The sequence below is a fragment of the Perca flavescens genome, chromosome 11 (genome assembly GCF_004354835.1).
Source record: "Perca flavescens isolate YP-PL-M2 chromosome 11, PFLA_1.0, whole genome shotgun sequence".
Classification (NCBI taxonomy): Eukaryota; Metazoa; Chordata; class Actinopteri; order Perciformes; family Percidae; genus Perca; species Perca flavescens.
The window spans coordinates 9,025,973-9,042,981 of record NC_041341.1 but is presented as its reverse complement, the minus strand read 5'-3'; the positions used below and the strand labels follow the sequence as shown (position 1 = coordinate 9,042,981).

General features: G+C 40.8%; 1 protein-coding gene across 1 annotated transcript in view; it reads right to left on the bottom strand.

The window, feature by feature from the left end:
• dgkg (diacylglycerol kinase, gamma) overlaps window positions 1–17,009 on the bottom strand; it is a 115,965-nt gene that overhangs the window by 61,424 nt on the left and 37,532 nt on the right. Inside the window, exons 10-16 of the mRNA XM_028591639.1 lie at window positions 16,070–16,187; window positions 15,256–15,344; window positions 11,426–11,542; window positions 10,395–10,493; window positions 6,762–6,872; window positions 6,579–6,652; window positions 1,470–1,544 (exon numbers count right to left, since the gene is read on the bottom strand). Of these exons, the coding sequence (XP_028447440.1) occupies window positions 1,470–1,544; window positions 6,579–6,652; window positions 6,762–6,872; window positions 10,395–10,493; window positions 11,426–11,542; window positions 15,256–15,344; window positions 16,070–16,187 (683 nt within the window). The remainder of the gene's footprint in view (window positions 1–1,469; window positions 1,545–6,578; window positions 6,653–6,761; window positions 6,873–10,394; window positions 10,494–11,425; window positions 11,543–15,255; window positions 15,345–16,069; window positions 16,188–17,009) is intronic.

Below are 17,009 nucleotides of genomic sequence, written 5' to 3'. Positions count from 1 at the left end.
TTACAATGGACCCTCGAGGGCAGCAGTTCTGCTAGTCGTGACTCAGAGAGCGTGTGCGAGAGAGAGAGAGAGAGAGAGAGAGAGAGACATGGGAACAGACAAGGGAGGAGAGAGACACAAATGGAAGTGACAGGATGGTGAAGGGAGTGCTTCACCTTCAAGGTAAAGCATTTACAGCCCTTAAGCTGCGTCGGGCATTTTTCTGCCTTGAATACACAAAAGGCGCAACAGCGTACATTTCAAAGTACAAGCTGTGCTCAGCTCTGACGTATGAGCGTGTGCGTGTGTGTGTGTGTGTGTGTGTGCATCTGTATGTCAAGAGGTCAAATGCACAGCATAGCAGTAATGCGATGTTCCCATTACCCTTCACCCACCTCAGCAGGTTAGTTTGACATGAAAGAAAGACACAGCCCACTGACAGAACAATAACTAACTGTACTTTATATTCACAATGTTGGTTTCATTTTGAAATACAAACGCCTGATGTAGCTTAAAGGTAGGGTAGGCGGTTCTGTTTATGGAATCATTGGGCAAAACTTGCATATTAACTTTTCAGCATATAATTAAATAAAAATAAAGCATTATAATTCAAGTGTTCTGAGAGAAAGCTAGACTTCTGCACCTCCTCTCGGCTCCATTTTCAGCCTTTAGAAAATGTAACCCGTGACGGGAGACTTTAGCCAATCAGAGATCATTTCAAAGAATGGCTGTTTTCCAATTGGCTGTTCTACAAATGCAAATGTGCATGCACGTCCCTTCAGATTGTGAAAGCCTGATTCGATGGAAGAAAGTCCTGCAGAGAAAGTTGCTATTCCAGCATTGGCAACAACTGCCTTCACTGCAAAGCAACGCAAAATAGAAAATAAAACAGACTTCTTAAAAAGAGTTTTAAAGTAAAAAATGTAACGTGTCAATATCAGATATCAGTCATCTCAAAGTGTTTTACAAATAAAACAGGACAGTAATTCTCATAGAATCGTCGATATAAAGCCATCGGGATCATAATGATGATTGGGATGATTGAAATGAATAACTAATACTCATACAGGTTACTGTATGAAGAGAGGGGCTGAGGACAGAGCTGCAGGAGGAGGGCTACACAATTCTGGTGTTGCTCTTTTCAGAAAACAGTTTACCCCAGCTTTAAAGTCACAGAAACATAAATTTCCATATTTCAATAAATAACAGCTTTATTTCTTTGTATGTGGCTCTGTATATCAATTCTTTATCCACTGAACGATAGTCTGAAGTTTACTTTTACATGTTCTAACAGGCATGCTCAACCTCAGATATATATGTTATATATATATATATATATATATATATATATATATATATATATATATATATAACATAACGCTCTGATGGCTGAGGCCTACATTAGAAACAGTATCCTGGGACAAAGATGGCTGCTCTATTCATTCACCGACATCAAAATAGCGACAAAGGGACAAATGCAGCAGACTTACCCTACCATTGGTCCCCCTTGGTCCAAACTGTACACCTGCCTGGGGTTTAGTAGGTACCTGAACTTCCTCAGTACCCTGGAAGAAGAGAGAAAGACAGAAGAGAGAACATCTGAAATAGTTAAAAATACAGGGAGCGCCTATGGAGTACATTGACCAGCATACGCAATTTGCCAATCATTACATCAGCCTTATACAAGTTAAATGTTCCAGATTATGAAAGAGTTTTCATCTATATGTTCCAAGAATGAAAACGGTAAGTACCTCAGCCCATAAAGCCCCCTTCACAATGTGAAATAAGTGCAATTACTGTAATGTCACAATGTGCTGGATGGGTCTAATAAAAATCTTGGTTGCATTTGTGTCTAAAAATATCCCTTTTAAGGAACGTCAGATCAGATGCTGCAATAAATGTCTGGTGAATCCTAGCGCTAAGATGTGGAGATCAGGGTTGGGTGATTGGACGAATATATCAGCTATCGGCGATTTGCTGAGTACATGGCTGGTTGAAATTTTTTGGCCGATTTTTGTCATATTACTGAATTGTTTTAATTTAATTCTTTGCATCTGAAGAACGAGTGAGAGCTGCTGCTCAGTGGGCAACGGCAGAGGGAGACAGCCAACTCTGTGAATTAAGGGTTTATTTCGTGATTGATGGAGCAGCGGAAAGATCCTTTTGGTGAATTATTCGGTAACACTTTACTTGAAGGTATCTACATTAGAGTGACATGACAGTGTCATGAACACATGACACTGTTATGACACATGGACCCTAACCCTAACTTGTCATGACAAAAACCGAATGACAGAAGCGTTATGTCATAAACGTTTATGACTGTTTATAATGTTTATGACACGTTCATGACAGTGTCATGTCACTCTTATGTAGCTACCTTCAAGTAAAGTGTAACCAATTATTCTTTTGTTTCAACGACATGTCATTAACTCTCATCATCCATCTTTGCAAATTTTTAAAAACACCAAAAAAACACAACATTTTTCTCACAACGTTTGCCTCCAACTGCCCAAAATTGCATGATGTTTAGGATCCTTTAAACTCTGATGGAACAAATTGATGTTTCCATCTCTATAAAGTATTGTTGTGCAGCCAAATTTCAACTACTGTATGTTTAAAGTTGTACACAGTGTTGGGGAGTAACGGAATACATGTAACGGCGTTACGTATTCAGAATACAAATTATGAGTAACTGTATTCCGTTACAGTTACAATTTAAATAGTTGGTATTTAGAATACAGTTACATTGTTGAAATCAATGGATTACATGACAATACTTCACTATTTCACGAGTTTATTCACTCTGAATAAAAGGCAACTCTATCGCATTTTCCAGAAGCCCCGATATGAAATTGAAAAAATTAGCTCCGTGATCAGTCACAATGGAGTCGGAACCGGCACGACACAGCCTGGGCAGGAATAAGTTTCTATCTTGCAAATTCAAACAGCATTTCACATTAAAGAAAGAACAGGGAGAACGAAATATAAATGTGCAGTGCAGCCTCTGCTTGCCAGCAACCAGCCTTCTTTCAGCTCCAAATTACTCCACTTCCAACCTGAAGAAGCATCTTAAAGTAAGTTATTTTTTTAATTAGCCAAGAGTAGTCGTCTGCTGTAGTTTTACTGGTCACCTTGCTATTTTAACATTGACGTGGGACTTTCCATTCTCCTATACGTATACGTGCTGATTTACTAGCTCCAGAGCCGTTTAAAGACTGACAGCCCCGTTTGACATGCTAGCTAACGTTAGCTAAAATTAGCTCGTGGTAGCTTAGACCGCGGTTAGATTTTTGTAGTATGCAGTTCGGGACCACCAATACAATAATCTATCTGCTTGTTCAGGTACACATTCAGCCAGTTGGAATGAAAAGAACACACCATAATATGCCTGTTTAGTAAGCTGGATGGGATGTCGCATTCCTACACTTATAAAACGCAATTCAATGTAGAAGTAATCCTGAAGTAATCAAAGTATTCAGAATACGTTACTCAATCTGAGTAACGTATTCTGAATACTTTGGTTGATAACGGAATACGTTACTATTCTGTAACGAAATATGTTTTGAAAGTATCCTTCCCAACACTGGTTGTACATCAGAATCCAACGTTTCCCGAGATATAAAATACATGTCAGGTTAATCTTCAGGGAAGATCTAGAATATTACATTTAAGGGAATGGTGCAGCCATAGAAATCAAATCTTGGGTTTGTAAATGTAACTCAGTGGAAGCATCATATGGGAAGTGACTTCTGTACAACCTCCACACACATCTTAAATAATCTGTTCTTCTGCATTTTCTGTCTGAAATGTACAGAAATAATCATTCCAGAGATCAGGAAGATGAGGCATAATACAAAAGAGAGAGATGAAGAAGTGGAGAGTTTTAGTTTGCATGCTCTTCACTCTTCCATCTCTTCCATCTCACAAATTATCAGTGTATTAGCGAGCTGCATGTCGACACAGCAGTTTCCTGTAACCTTGTGAGGGTTACATAAAGTGCCCATTGAAGCTTGCACAATTATCCTCGTACACGTCTCATGCAGGCAATTTTACTGGTTGCTAATATGCTTCTACAATCCAATGGAGGTTAGGCAGACTACTTGAATACATTTAGGCTACGTTCACACCGCAAGTCTTAATGCTTAATTCTGATTTCTTTGCTCAGATCCAATTTTTTGTTTGGCTGTTCACATTACCTTTTAAAATGTGGCCTGTATGAGATTCCAGTGTGAACTTTTGCGGTTTCGATCTGACCCGTATGCGCAAAAGAACAATAACAATGACATCAGATGCAGCAAGCTGTTGCACTAAAGTTAGGGAGGTTATGGAGGAAGTCAGCATTTTCGCTTTTATTTCAAAATGTTTGTGCAATGGCAGCCGTAACATTAATGAGCAGGTACTGAGGAGGAGAAGAATGAAGAGAAAGAGAGCAAAATTGGCTATTTTGGCTTTTTTTTGGGGTTATGGCTGCAAATTCACCACAGAGGTCTGTGTGACCGGGCGACCGATTTGCACGTCACCAGAGTTTCCTCTGGCTTCGCCCTGCCCGGGCATAGTTCACCATCTTTCGGGTCCTATCGCACGCGCTCACGCTCCACCTCCCTGGCGGTGCAGGCGAGACGGGCCGGCGATGCGCCCGACCCCGAGGGACTGGGATCCCACCTCAGTGAGCGCGCGCCGGTCCTCACTTTCATTGCGCCACGGGACGACCTTCTGACTGCGCGCATTAGACTCCTTGGTCCGTGTTTCAAGACGGTTCGGATGGGTTGCCGAAATCGGCGTAGACCCCTGACACCTTTTATGTGGCCGATCCTCTCTAGCGACGCAATGCGGTTGGGGCGCACTGAGGACAGTCCGCCCCGGATGACAGCCACACTGGGAGCAGGGGGCCCCGTCCCTCCCCGCGGGGAGAGAGGGCGCAGCGAGGGTTATTGACGTAAAAGTCGCATCAAATCCGCCTTGGTTGTTCACAATGCGGCCACATTGAAAAACCAGACCTGGGTCTGACCACATATGGAAGTGGCCTGAATCTCGTAAAAAAATCTGATCTGGGCTAGATTTGAGTGTTCACACTACTTCTGAAGAAGTCCGACCTGGTCACTTTACCCCACTTTTGCCTGCAGTCTGAACGTAGCCTTATATAAACAAGTGAATGTATGCCTCAGCCTTGGTGTTAGATCTACACTACTCCCAGGTACATGAGATAAGTTTATATTACTCAGTGGATAACACAGATTTAGACAATGTGTGTAGGACAGAAGCCCATACAACTTCTGATAAGTTCATCAATCACACCAACCATGTTATGTAACTGAAAGAAAAGCTTTTTCTTCTTTTTTTCACACTGACACAAATAGCAATACAACAGCCTCTGGTTTCCCGTTCTAAATTATTATTTTTGTTCTTGTAATGTCTATAAATAGAGAGTAATTTCCTTTCTAATGGTAATAAAGAGTGGGTTGCTATGGTAGTGTCAGCCCGAGACAGAGCAACAGGGTATAATTTGTCTCCGCTGTTTGGAAGGTTGGGAGAAAGAAGATAGAAGAATGAAACATCGAAGATATTTATGTACAGCCCTTGTCATATTTAAATTGCAGCATTGAGAGGGACGGCAGGGAGGTGCAGAACATATAGTGCCCTTTGTGGCAGAAATCAGCTTCCTGAAGTGTGGTTTGATTTTCAGATAAAGGCCCAAAAGACTCATTTAATCGTGCCATATCTGGGTATCCAAAGGTACTGATTCTACCCGTTCTCACTCTGAACTCGTTAAATACGGACGTTTGGCCTTTTCCTAAACCCAACTGTCCCGTTCTTCTTTTCCTAAACCCAACTGTCCCGTTCTTCTTTTCCTAAACCCAACTGTCCCGTTCTTCCTTTACTAAATCCAACTGTCCTGTTCTTCTTTTACTAAATCCAACTGTCCCGTTCTTCCTTTACTAAATCCAACTGTCCCGTTCTTCCTTTACTAAATCCAACTGTCCCGTTCTTCCTTTACTAAACCCAACTGTCCCGTTCTTCTTTTCCTAAATCCAACTGTCCCGTTCTTCTTTTACTAAACCCAACTGTCCCGTTCTTCTTTTCGTAAACCCAACTGTCCCGTTCTTCTTTTACTAAACCTTATTGTCCTGTTCTTCTTTTCCTAAACCCAACCGTCCCATTCTTCTTTTCCAAAATCCAACTGTCCCGTTCTTGTCCTGCGTGTCATGGAAACATACCTTTTTATAAGCCCACCCACAAGCTTTTCCTTAACCTAACTGCGTCAAAAGAGACACCAATTATAGTCCCGACCAAGCGCGTTTAGATAAAGCGTGTTTAGATATGACGCTAATGGGGACTTTTAGCGTCAATAACAACGTAGGTTTCTGAATGATTGTTTTCTGTTTTTAAAGCTTTCACTCGTTTCTTTAAAATCTAAAACCTACTAATAACTTAACTAACAAAAAAATCCCAAATTTTAAATAAAGGGCACCAATTCTCTTTGACCTATAAAATCATCAGGTTTTAAAATTGTTTATGAGAAGCCAATGGCTATCCCCTGTATGCATGGTCTGCAACGGCAGACCACAGTTGAAGGCCCGTGGGTGGCGGGAACTTACCGCTCCCCCTGTCTCCCTCCACTCTTGGGATTGACCAGGACGAGAAGCGGGTGAGTACCTGGGAGAGGGGTGATCTGCAGACAGGAAGAAAAGAAACGGCCTCAGGCATCAGCTAACCAGCTTTGAGAGGTCACTTTAACGTCATACGGGATTGGATGACTGCTGGAAGCTGGACCTGCATACCTGCAGCGCTTGTCCGTCTCCAGGGGAGAACTTGAAAATCTGAGTGATGTCATCGGGGCTGGTGCTAGGTGGCGACTCCCCCTCACCGCGCTTCACCACAGAATGACGGTCCTGTGGAAGGAGGAAGACGGTTATGGGTACACAGTTAAGCAACCAAGGACCAGACGTCTTATGTAAGCGTGATTTATGCTCCACGCAGAGCTTCCGCCATAGCCTACGTAAGTGGCCTGAAGGTTATACTTGTGCGTTGATCTCTTTAAGAGAATAGCAGGGCCGGCAAGTGTGTGTGTGTATTTGTTAGAGCTGATTCCTATCATTTTACACAGGCTCGGGCCAGGCTCGGGCTTGCGCTCTTGGTTGCGCGTTCAATGAGCCGTCAGGTGATACATTTCGATTAGTGCAAAAATGGATGCTGAGGATGTGAAACGGAGGCTGGCCTCTGGCGATTAGGTTTTGTTTGCACCTGCAAAGAAAGCCAAGTCTGAGGTGTGGAAAACTTTTGACCATGTGCATAATGAGAATAATGAGCCAGTGGGTTATGTGAAATGCTAAAAGATGCGACATTCTGTTAAAGTACATTTGAATAATAATTTGAATAATGTCGGGTTGTAAACGGGTTCGGCCTTTTAAAAAGCTGTCAATGTACTTGTCGGGTTCAGGCCAAATTCTGTCAAGCTAGGGCCTTGTCGGGCCTAGCTTTTAAGGCTTGGTTACAGCTCTAGTGTGTGTGTGTGTGTGTGTGTGTGTGTGTGTGTGTGTGTGTGTGTGTGTGTGTGTGTGTTAGAGAAAGTATGAGAGTGACAGCGATTATTTTCAGAAAAGTTAACCCTCTCCTTGATTTCATGTTGTTTATGGAGGATAACCAGGAAATGAGTTGGAAATATCATGATTTATGAAACCTGTTTCCCTGCATGCACTTTTTTAATGAGTTTTAAATATTCTGCAGGTGCATGTTTCCTTGTATTAATGTTTGAAATGCCCTCTATGAATATGGATAACATGCATATAAATCAGCTTCTCAATGAGGTATTTCTGAGGAAAATTGAGAAGTCAGACCACAAACCCCAATAAAGAAGTGTGAAATTGAGGCAGGGTTTGGTGGACATGATGGTCTGACAGGACTTATTAGAAGAAAATCTGTTGATTGGCAGCGTGTCACTAATACCAGGTTCAGGATGTGGTGGCAGCACGCTAAGTAAGTACATCCTACTTGTCAATGTTTTCCAGCTCTTGAGGTGTGGAAGACCTGGATACAGCGTTCGAGGCAGAGCCCTGTTTATTCCTATGAGAATTGCTCAGTGGCACAAAAAAGTTCCGCGAATAAAATGACCTGGATAATCGGCACTAGTTCCGCAATATGCTGCCCATAAAGGAAGGGGCACTAGAGACCTCCGCCGGCCGAGCCGGCTACTTCCGGCTTAAGCGCTCCGCTGACTTGAAAAGGGATGAAATGATTTAATCATGAGTCTCTTCTAGACTTTCCAAATTATATTGGACCGAATAGATCAAATTCAGATAGTGAGACGAGTCATTTCGCGGGGGTTGTTACGCTCAAAAAAATGTATCCACTGATTTACAGATGTCTCTTTCGCCATGTAAATCTATGGGAAGTATTTTTTTCGGGGCAGAGGGCATCAAATGGCGGACACGGGAGTTGTAACTCTACTGATTGGTCGCTATGTCAAATTAGCTTCAAAGCCCGGCACACTTCCTGGGGGCCTGGCTGGACCTTCCAGTAATACCTCCAAAGGGAGGCTTCCAGTGGGCATTACGGGCCATTTAATAGCAATAACACAAATATGTTTCATAAGAACCATAATGAGGCCCTGATTACAATTTTTATCAGTGCATCAAGGATTACATCTGCAAATTGTTCAACGACAAACCATTTGTAAAGTAATAGTTAATTTCCTCATTGACAGAGAACAGTCGCTGTGGTCGCATTCAAAGGTTTCACAGCAGAAAAGAGCTATCTAATTATTTGTACAAACTTTAATTAAACAATTCTCAAAATATGGCTTGAAGTGCTATTTCTCTTAGAAGTGTGGTCCTTGTTGGAGCAAATAGAAGAAACACTGAAGCATTTGGCAATGTTTGGCAAACACATTGGGTACAGTCTGGATCATACTGAGCTGCACATGAACAGCAGAAAAGTGGATAGAGTTGCAGGAGTGGTTTGAGTTCTTGAAGTTACATTTATTAAGGATAAATGGAAAATTATACATAACTATGCACTCTACAATAGCACACACTCAAGCTAATGCAGCATCATACAGTCCTGCAATAAATCGTCCTTTCATGAAGAATATACTACTATATGTAAAAAAAAGGCCAATCCGAGAAAGTTGAAGGGGTTTAATGTTAACAGATCACTTCTGAAAATGTTGTATTCATCCTTGGTTGAGTCAATTTTAACCTTTGCTTTGATCTGCTGGTTTGGCAATTTGAGCGTGAACAACAAAAACAGACTGGCCATTTTGGCCACCTCCTACCATCAGGAAGGAGGCATACCTCCCAAAAACGTGCCAGGTCTAACAGATACCTGAGATCATTTGTATCATCAGCTGTTGGGTTTCTATCAAAATATGTCACAGCACATATTTTTTCATTTTTTGAAGTAAAGTGTACATGTGTATTTATGTTCTTATCTATTTATTATTTCATGTTTTTATGTGTTTTGTGCGAATGTCTATGTGTTGGCTACCTGTTGTGAACCAAATTGCCCCTTGGGGACATTAAAGACATTTCAATTCAATTCAGTTCAATAATCTTTCAGTTTTTCTTGAAACTGTTTCAGAGAGGTGTTGATTCATGATCATTGTGGATGCTGCCGTTTGTGGTGCTGTTGAACTGTATTGCGTTATACTGACGGGGGTTTCTATCATTTTTTTCCCAACCCATTTGTCAATGATTGTAGGCTAACTATCAGAAACACCTCTCTGTATGCTATAACCACAAGCTACAGCCTCCAAAATGATCATAACCTTCAGGAAGGGAGGATGTAATGCAGGACCTTTATATTAGACTGCATCAGCTTGAGCTAGGTGTACCTAATAAACTGGCAACTGAGTTCACATTTCAAATGTCTACTGCACAATCACAACTAGAGCTGCAAAGATTAATCGATTAGTTGTCGACTATCAAATTAATTGCCAACTATTTTGATAATCGGTTTGAGTCATTTAAAAAAAATTCCAGCTTCTTAAATGTTTTAGATGCAGGTTTTAAAACAAGACAGAATTAATCGGTTTGAGTCTAAAAATTCTCTGATGTCAGCTTGTTAAATGCGAATATGTTCTAGTTTCTTTACTCTTCTGTGACAGTTAACTGAATATCTTTGAGTTGTGGAGAAAAATTAAAGACATTTGAGGAAGTTATGGGCTTTGGGAAACACTGATCCACATTTTTTGCCTTTTTTGGCCATTTTATAGACCTGACAATTAATTGAGAAAATAATTGACAAATTAATCGACAATGAAAATAATTGTTAGTTGCCGCCCCAAATCTCAACAGTCAGCTCAAGCATTCTGAAAATGTTTTTTTTTTGTAGAGAATGATATAATACTGGAACTATTCCTCCATCTGTGGCAGTCTTGTTTGTGGACAGCAGAGAGAGAAAAACAGCATCCTCACCAAGACAACGGGGCAGATGTACGAAGGCAACAGAGTGTGGTCCCTCAAGGCTCCTCCGTCACACTCCGGCTTCACGTTAGATGCACACTTATTATGGAGCTACGGAGGAGAGGAGAAGCAGAAACATCACAACTGTGGGCGTAAATCCATCTGTGAGACTCACTTTATCAAACGCTACCAAGTATGAGACACTTCACTTTTGAGCTTGTTTACCCTGACGGTATATACAGATTATTTCTCAGGCCGTAAATCAGAAAGTTATTCATATGTATTTCTATGCAGGATCCTTTTCATGTTGGAAGTAGAACAACTGTGTGGACTTGAGAGTTTTAAGAGCAGGATTAATGTTGAGCAAACTCCAAGTCAGCGGTGACATCTAGTGGATTTGAAAAGCAATGCCAAGTAAAATGAATAAAAGTGTTACAGTGCTTGAATTAATCACATTGTGGGGACAAAAGGCGGATTCCTATAAAATAAACCTTTATTAAACCTATTTTTTAGTGTCAAGATTTGGCATTTGGTTTATAATGTACACCACAGCTAATGTACCCTCTAACCAGCGCAAATCATTTTTGGTAGAAAAACAAAGTCTACATTAGAGTGTTCCTCTTTATGTAGATTTTGTTTTTCTACCAAAAATATTTATATATAGCGATGTCAGCGATAGATTTACTAACCAACAGCCTTGTACCTGGAAAACATTTAAATGATGATGAAAAAAGGCGACAAAAAAAAAATAGAGACGGTAGAAAGAAGGAAGTCGAAAAAAGAGACAAAAACTTTGAAAAAAGCAGGAAAAAAAAACTTTGACAAAAGAGACAAAAACTTTGAAAAAAGCGAGAAAACTTGGAGAAAAAAAGACAGTAGTCACTACAGCGTTGTAACTGAAAAACATTTAGCAAAAAGTTTCACATACCCCCTACAGTCCTCCAAAGTACCCCTAGGGGGTACACATACCCCCATTTGAGAAACACTGGATTAGAGTGTAACCTAAAAAGAATGATCTGTGTCTACATGAGGCAGCAACTCACAGTGATGTGACACCAGACACAGTGCAGGCCCGTCAGGCCCTGGTAACACTTGATGCTTCTGTGACAGCGGTCGCACTTGGTAGGAGAGTTCCCCTCCATCCAAACATGCTGCATAGCCTGGCGGGCCAGAGAGAGACCAAAATCAGTTCATCATTTAATCATTTACTAGTTAGCAATGAGCATTTTTAGTTAGTCAGTAAGCAGGGATGCACCGAATCCAGGATTCGGCTTTGGATTCGGCCATATATTGGGCTTTCCGACGGGAAACTACGCGCGCTACGCTGGTCGACGTAGCGCCGCCGCCGTTGGTTACGGGAAGGTGTTTACGTAGGTGGAGCGTTCAACGCGGTAGGCTGCGAGAAAGTGAAAATGGAACTCGTGAGCAGAAAAAAGTGTTGTTTGGCAGTACTTTCAGTCCAAAGAAGGCCATTCAGGTCCAGCTACATGTTCAATTTGCAATGGCGGTTTGTTATACACAACATCGCCGCTGTTAAAACGTTTGCGTATGGAACATCTGAAACAAATCTACAGACAGCAGCCAAAATGCAGCAACTTCATGCACGGCAAATTACTCATTTTCTTACTTCATTACTTCATTAATGTGTTTACTGTGTTAATGGACTGAGGATGGGAGTAGGATTCGGTATTCGGTTTCGGATTCTGCAGAATCTTAACCAGTGGATTCGGTATTCGGCCGAACCCCAAAAATCTGGATTCCGTGCAACCCTATCAGTAAGTCAATATGTAAACATCATTTAAGGTTTATGTAACAAACAAAGAATTATCTAGAGATAAATAAAACATGAATGGAGCTAAAGATAACATCAGTACAATAACCAGCTGAGACGTGGTTGCTTTGCAGCATAAAAAGCAAAATATCCTTTTGTTGTCTTTAAGCTTTTTTGCTAGAACTTCGTTGCACACAATACACACATGACCTTGTTCTTGTTTAGCTTCGACAGAAGTAAAACACACAAGCTGGGGTGTACTTTTGATTTGTTAGAACCTACAGTAGGCTTCAGGGCTGCCGTTAACAATAATTTCCATTATACATGTCAGGAAATAGTAAACAAAATGAAGATACAAAGTTCAAAAAGGTCTTCAAATGGCTTGTTTTATCTGAGTTATATACAAAGAGAAGAGAAGCGTTTCTGTTTGATAAATGACTGAAGGCAAGACACCTGAGGTCAACAGGGTAAAAATGTGAATTAATAGATATCACTCTGAAACTTCCCCAGTTGATTATTTACATTCAGACATTCATTATTTGTATAACAAGTAAAAATGTTATGTTTCAATGTGAACATTGGATAAAGCCGGGCTCAAAATTCTTGTTTCATTTTGTTGACATATTTTAGTCAAAGGTTTTTACAAAGGAAATTTTGGATATCTCTTTTTATTACCCTATACATCAGAAAATGTTGTCAACAGTCATACGAAAAAACTAAATTACCATATGTTTTTAGGTATACAATGTTGTATAAATCCGTCTCTGAATGATATATGAACAAATCCCTCTGTAAAAACTTTTAAGAAAGTTGAAGGGGTTTAATGTTAACAGATCACTTCTGAAAATGTTGTATTCATCCTTGGTTGAGTCAATTTTAACCTTTGCTTTGATCTGCTGGTTTGGCAATTTGAGCGTGAACAACAAAAACAGACTGGCCATTTTGGCTAACACCACTCACCCACTACACTACAGGAATAAAACTGGAAAGTGTGGTTTATGTTATGTCCCTGACACACCAACCCGATAATCGGCCGTCGGACAGTCTGGCGAGGTCAGCGGACTCAATGGCCAATCTGATTGGTGGAGCGCTAACCCGGAAATGACAGCCCAGTCTCATGGCAGTTCGTGAAATGGTCACGTTATTGAATCTATTGATTTGCGTACTGAACACGTTAATGTCGTTATTTTCGTGTTGTGAGCACCTGTACACGAAATAAACGAGAAAATCGTGACCTGTACACAAATCAATAAATCAAAATAACGTGACCATTTCACGAACTGGCATGAGACCGGGTTGGGAAATGAGAAGCAGGATGAGCCTGACTAACACCTCTCAAAATCTGATGAAAATCTTTTAAACTGACCTTTGTCGATCTGAAATGAAGACAGATTCAGCAACTGCACGGCCTATTTCTCGCTTAAAATGTTTTCAGAAACACGTTTCGGTGAACTATCTTCATAAAGTAAGAGATCGTATTGCGAACAAAGCCACCATTATGCCAGGTTGTAAAATCCGGGAGCAGCCAGACCCACGTGACGCGTTTGTCCAATCAGCTGCCAGTTTGAATTTTTACTTACAGATTAGCACCACCTGCTGTTATGGAAACGTATCGGGGAGCCGACTGATCGGTCCGACTGCCTTTTCTGCCAACGGTCGGCCGTCGGGTTGGTGTGTCAGAACCTTAAGTGCTACTCAAGTGAAGATTTTTTCGCCTCAGAATCTGAGAACCAAACTAATTTTGATATGCAAATAGAGAAAGTGTAGAACAGGGGGTCTCCAACAAGTAGCTCGCAAGCTACCGGTAGCTCGCGAACAGGTTTTGAGTAGCTCGCCAATAGGTTGACAAACTGAGACACAAAATTACGACGCTATTAAAAGTGAGGCAGCTAAATTCATGGGCCATAGAAGTGTAAAGTGGTAATGTTTTCTTGGACCTTCATGAGAATAATTTCAGTGACGTAGTTATAACTATGTGGCCAATAAAAAGTGTAAAATAGTCATGAGCCTTGACATGAAGTTAAGATTTTTCATAAGCTTTGGCTATTGCAATTCCATTTTCCAGCTTCGTTCATCTTATGTGGGTTGTGTAAATAAATGTAAGCGATGTGATGCAAGTATCTCTTGGCCACTTCTGTTTTTTTAACCCTTGCGTTATCCTCGGGTCAAATTTGACCCATTTCAAAGCTTTTTATATCAGAAATATGGGGTTCTTTCAACCAAATTGCCCAGAAATAACCTGGATGCATCCATGTAAGTTGTATGTACAGTATCCAGTCTGCGACTCACTCAACATCCTCTGATCTTAACTATCAATCCAAATAATTCATAATTTTAGCTTTTTTTAAACCCTAAAATTAAGTATAAAGTCATTTAAATTAGGTTTATTGAACATGAATTTAAAAAGAAAAGCGTCAGAAAAGCGAATAAAACGTTGGAATAAGCGCCCCAAAAAAGTTCATTTTCAATATTGACCCATAAGGACAACAGGTTCATGGTGGACGGGAAGACAACACAAGGGTTAAAGCAGCCCTCAGATGAAGAAAGGTTGGAGACCCCCGGTGTAGAATAAACACCTAAATGTGTATTTTGGTTGTTTTCCTTCCACTAGTCCAAAAGAAGGCATGTTATGGACGCAAAATTCAAAGTTGACCAGTGCATGAAAAAACGATATTTTGCCTGTAGCGTCTGGCCTTAAATTAATATTTAAGGATTTCACAATTCATTTTCTGTTAATACTGTATCAATTAGTAGACAAATAAAGAAAAACAAATAAAAGCAAAAAATGTATTGACTGGAAGGAGTTTTTGCCAGAGAACACAACCCGGAACTGAAGCTCTGCAGATTGTAATCAGCGTGTGAACGGAGCCAGAGGAACAACTCTTTAGAGCCTAATGACGTCAAAGCTAAAATACAGAGGATATTGACAAGATGCCTCCCCGACCATCCCATGATCCTCGCTGCCCTGTTGAACGGAACCATGAGCCAGTGGGAATCAGCTTAACAGACTGGTCAGTGTTCCCGTCTCTATTCCCCTGCAGCATCGGTCCATGCTGGCAGAATAAAAGCCTTTCATGCGTTTTTTTTTTTTTTTTTACTCACATTAGTGTGTCTCCGGGACTTGGCGTAGGTGCTGATGCAGGCAGCGATGTCTTTGGACACACAGCGTTCGTGCACTGTGTACTTGCATACTGTGGGAAAACAACACCAGACAACAGTATGTAAACCGCTGTGTTCTTCACATCTAGGGCTGCAACTAAGGATTGTTTTCAAATTGATTTAATCTGTCAATTATTTTCTCGATTAATCAATTAGTCGTTTGGTTTATGAAATGTCAGAAAATGGTGAAACATTTGGATCAGTGTTTTCCCAAAGCCCAAGATGATGTCCTCAAATGTCTTGTTTTTGTCCACAACTCAAAGATATTCAGTTTACTGTCAGAGGAGAGAAGAAACTAGAACAATATTTGCATTTAACAAGCTGACATCAGAGAATTTTTTGACTCAAACCGATTAATTCTGTCTTGTTTTAAAACCTGAATCTAAAAACATGGCTTGCAGGGGGTCTGATGAAAAGTTGAACAAATTAGAGTTAACTTCAAAATCGCGAGTATACTTTCAGTCAACTGTGACAATAACACCAGCCTGGAGAACTGCCACCTGGCAGAATTCAATCAGCGACGAAATTACACACGATAACTTTGTTAATGTTCTTTTAATGTTGCCCGTAAGGGCTTTTTAATTAACAAAAACATTGACTCAGAGGCACTCAGGTGCAGCCAACAACTTAAATTTGAGTCAGATGCAGATGGCAGTAAAGGGAAAAACAGATCAAGATGGAGGATCAGACAAAGAGATAATGACTGAGTTGGAGAGGAGAGGAAGTCAGAGAGAGAGACATACAGAGAGAGACTCACAGGAGCAGCAGAGGCCCTGCTTGCGGACTCCGAGCAGCATGGTATGGCAGTAGTTACAGTAGGCTGGTTTGTTGAAGTGCTTCAGACGCCAAACATGCTGCCCATCTTCCTGTACATTCTAGGAGGAGACAACACAAGATGGATGAAGCATTGAAACTATCCTTTCAGTGGCTCGTCTTTTAAGGACTTTGGTTATTATTGTTGCTACAAACAGTGAAGAGAACCCGAACTGTGCCATTGATCATATTACCTTGGAGCGGAGCCAGGCACAACTGAGATTTTATAGTTTTACACATATAATACATGTTTGCTTATCTGAACTCATCATGTCTTACAGTGCTCATATTATGCTTTAGGGCTTTTTCCCTTTCCTTTATTGTGTTATATATCTTTTTTTTGTGCATGTTATAGGTTTACAAAGTGAAAAAGCCCAAAGTCCCCCCCAAAGGGACTTACCATCTCCAACAGAAAACACTGTTCACAAACTGCTCCAAACAGCTCTACTGTAGTCCAGCCTTTACTTCAGAGACAAACGTGGTCACTTTCTAACACACGTTATAATGCTCGCCTAGCTGCTAGCATGGTACGCCCTCATACTCTGCTTCTGACTGGCTAGTAGTCCTTACCTAGGTACTGTCAGGGCACGCCCTCATACTCTGCTTCTGACTGGCTAGTAGTCCTTACCTAGCTACTGAGCATGTGCGAATCCCAACAAAGATGGAACAGAAGTGAGATGCCTCACTCTGTAGCTAAAACAGAGAGCTCAACACACAGGGTGAAAAGAGGAGCTGCAGCAATGTGCAGTACAACAAATATATGGTGTTTTTTGAAAATTAAACCATGTAAACCTATTCTGGTACAACCTCTAAATACAATTATGAAAAAAAAAAAAAAATTAGCATAATATGAGCACTCACAGACAGCTCTTTTCTTCTTTTGC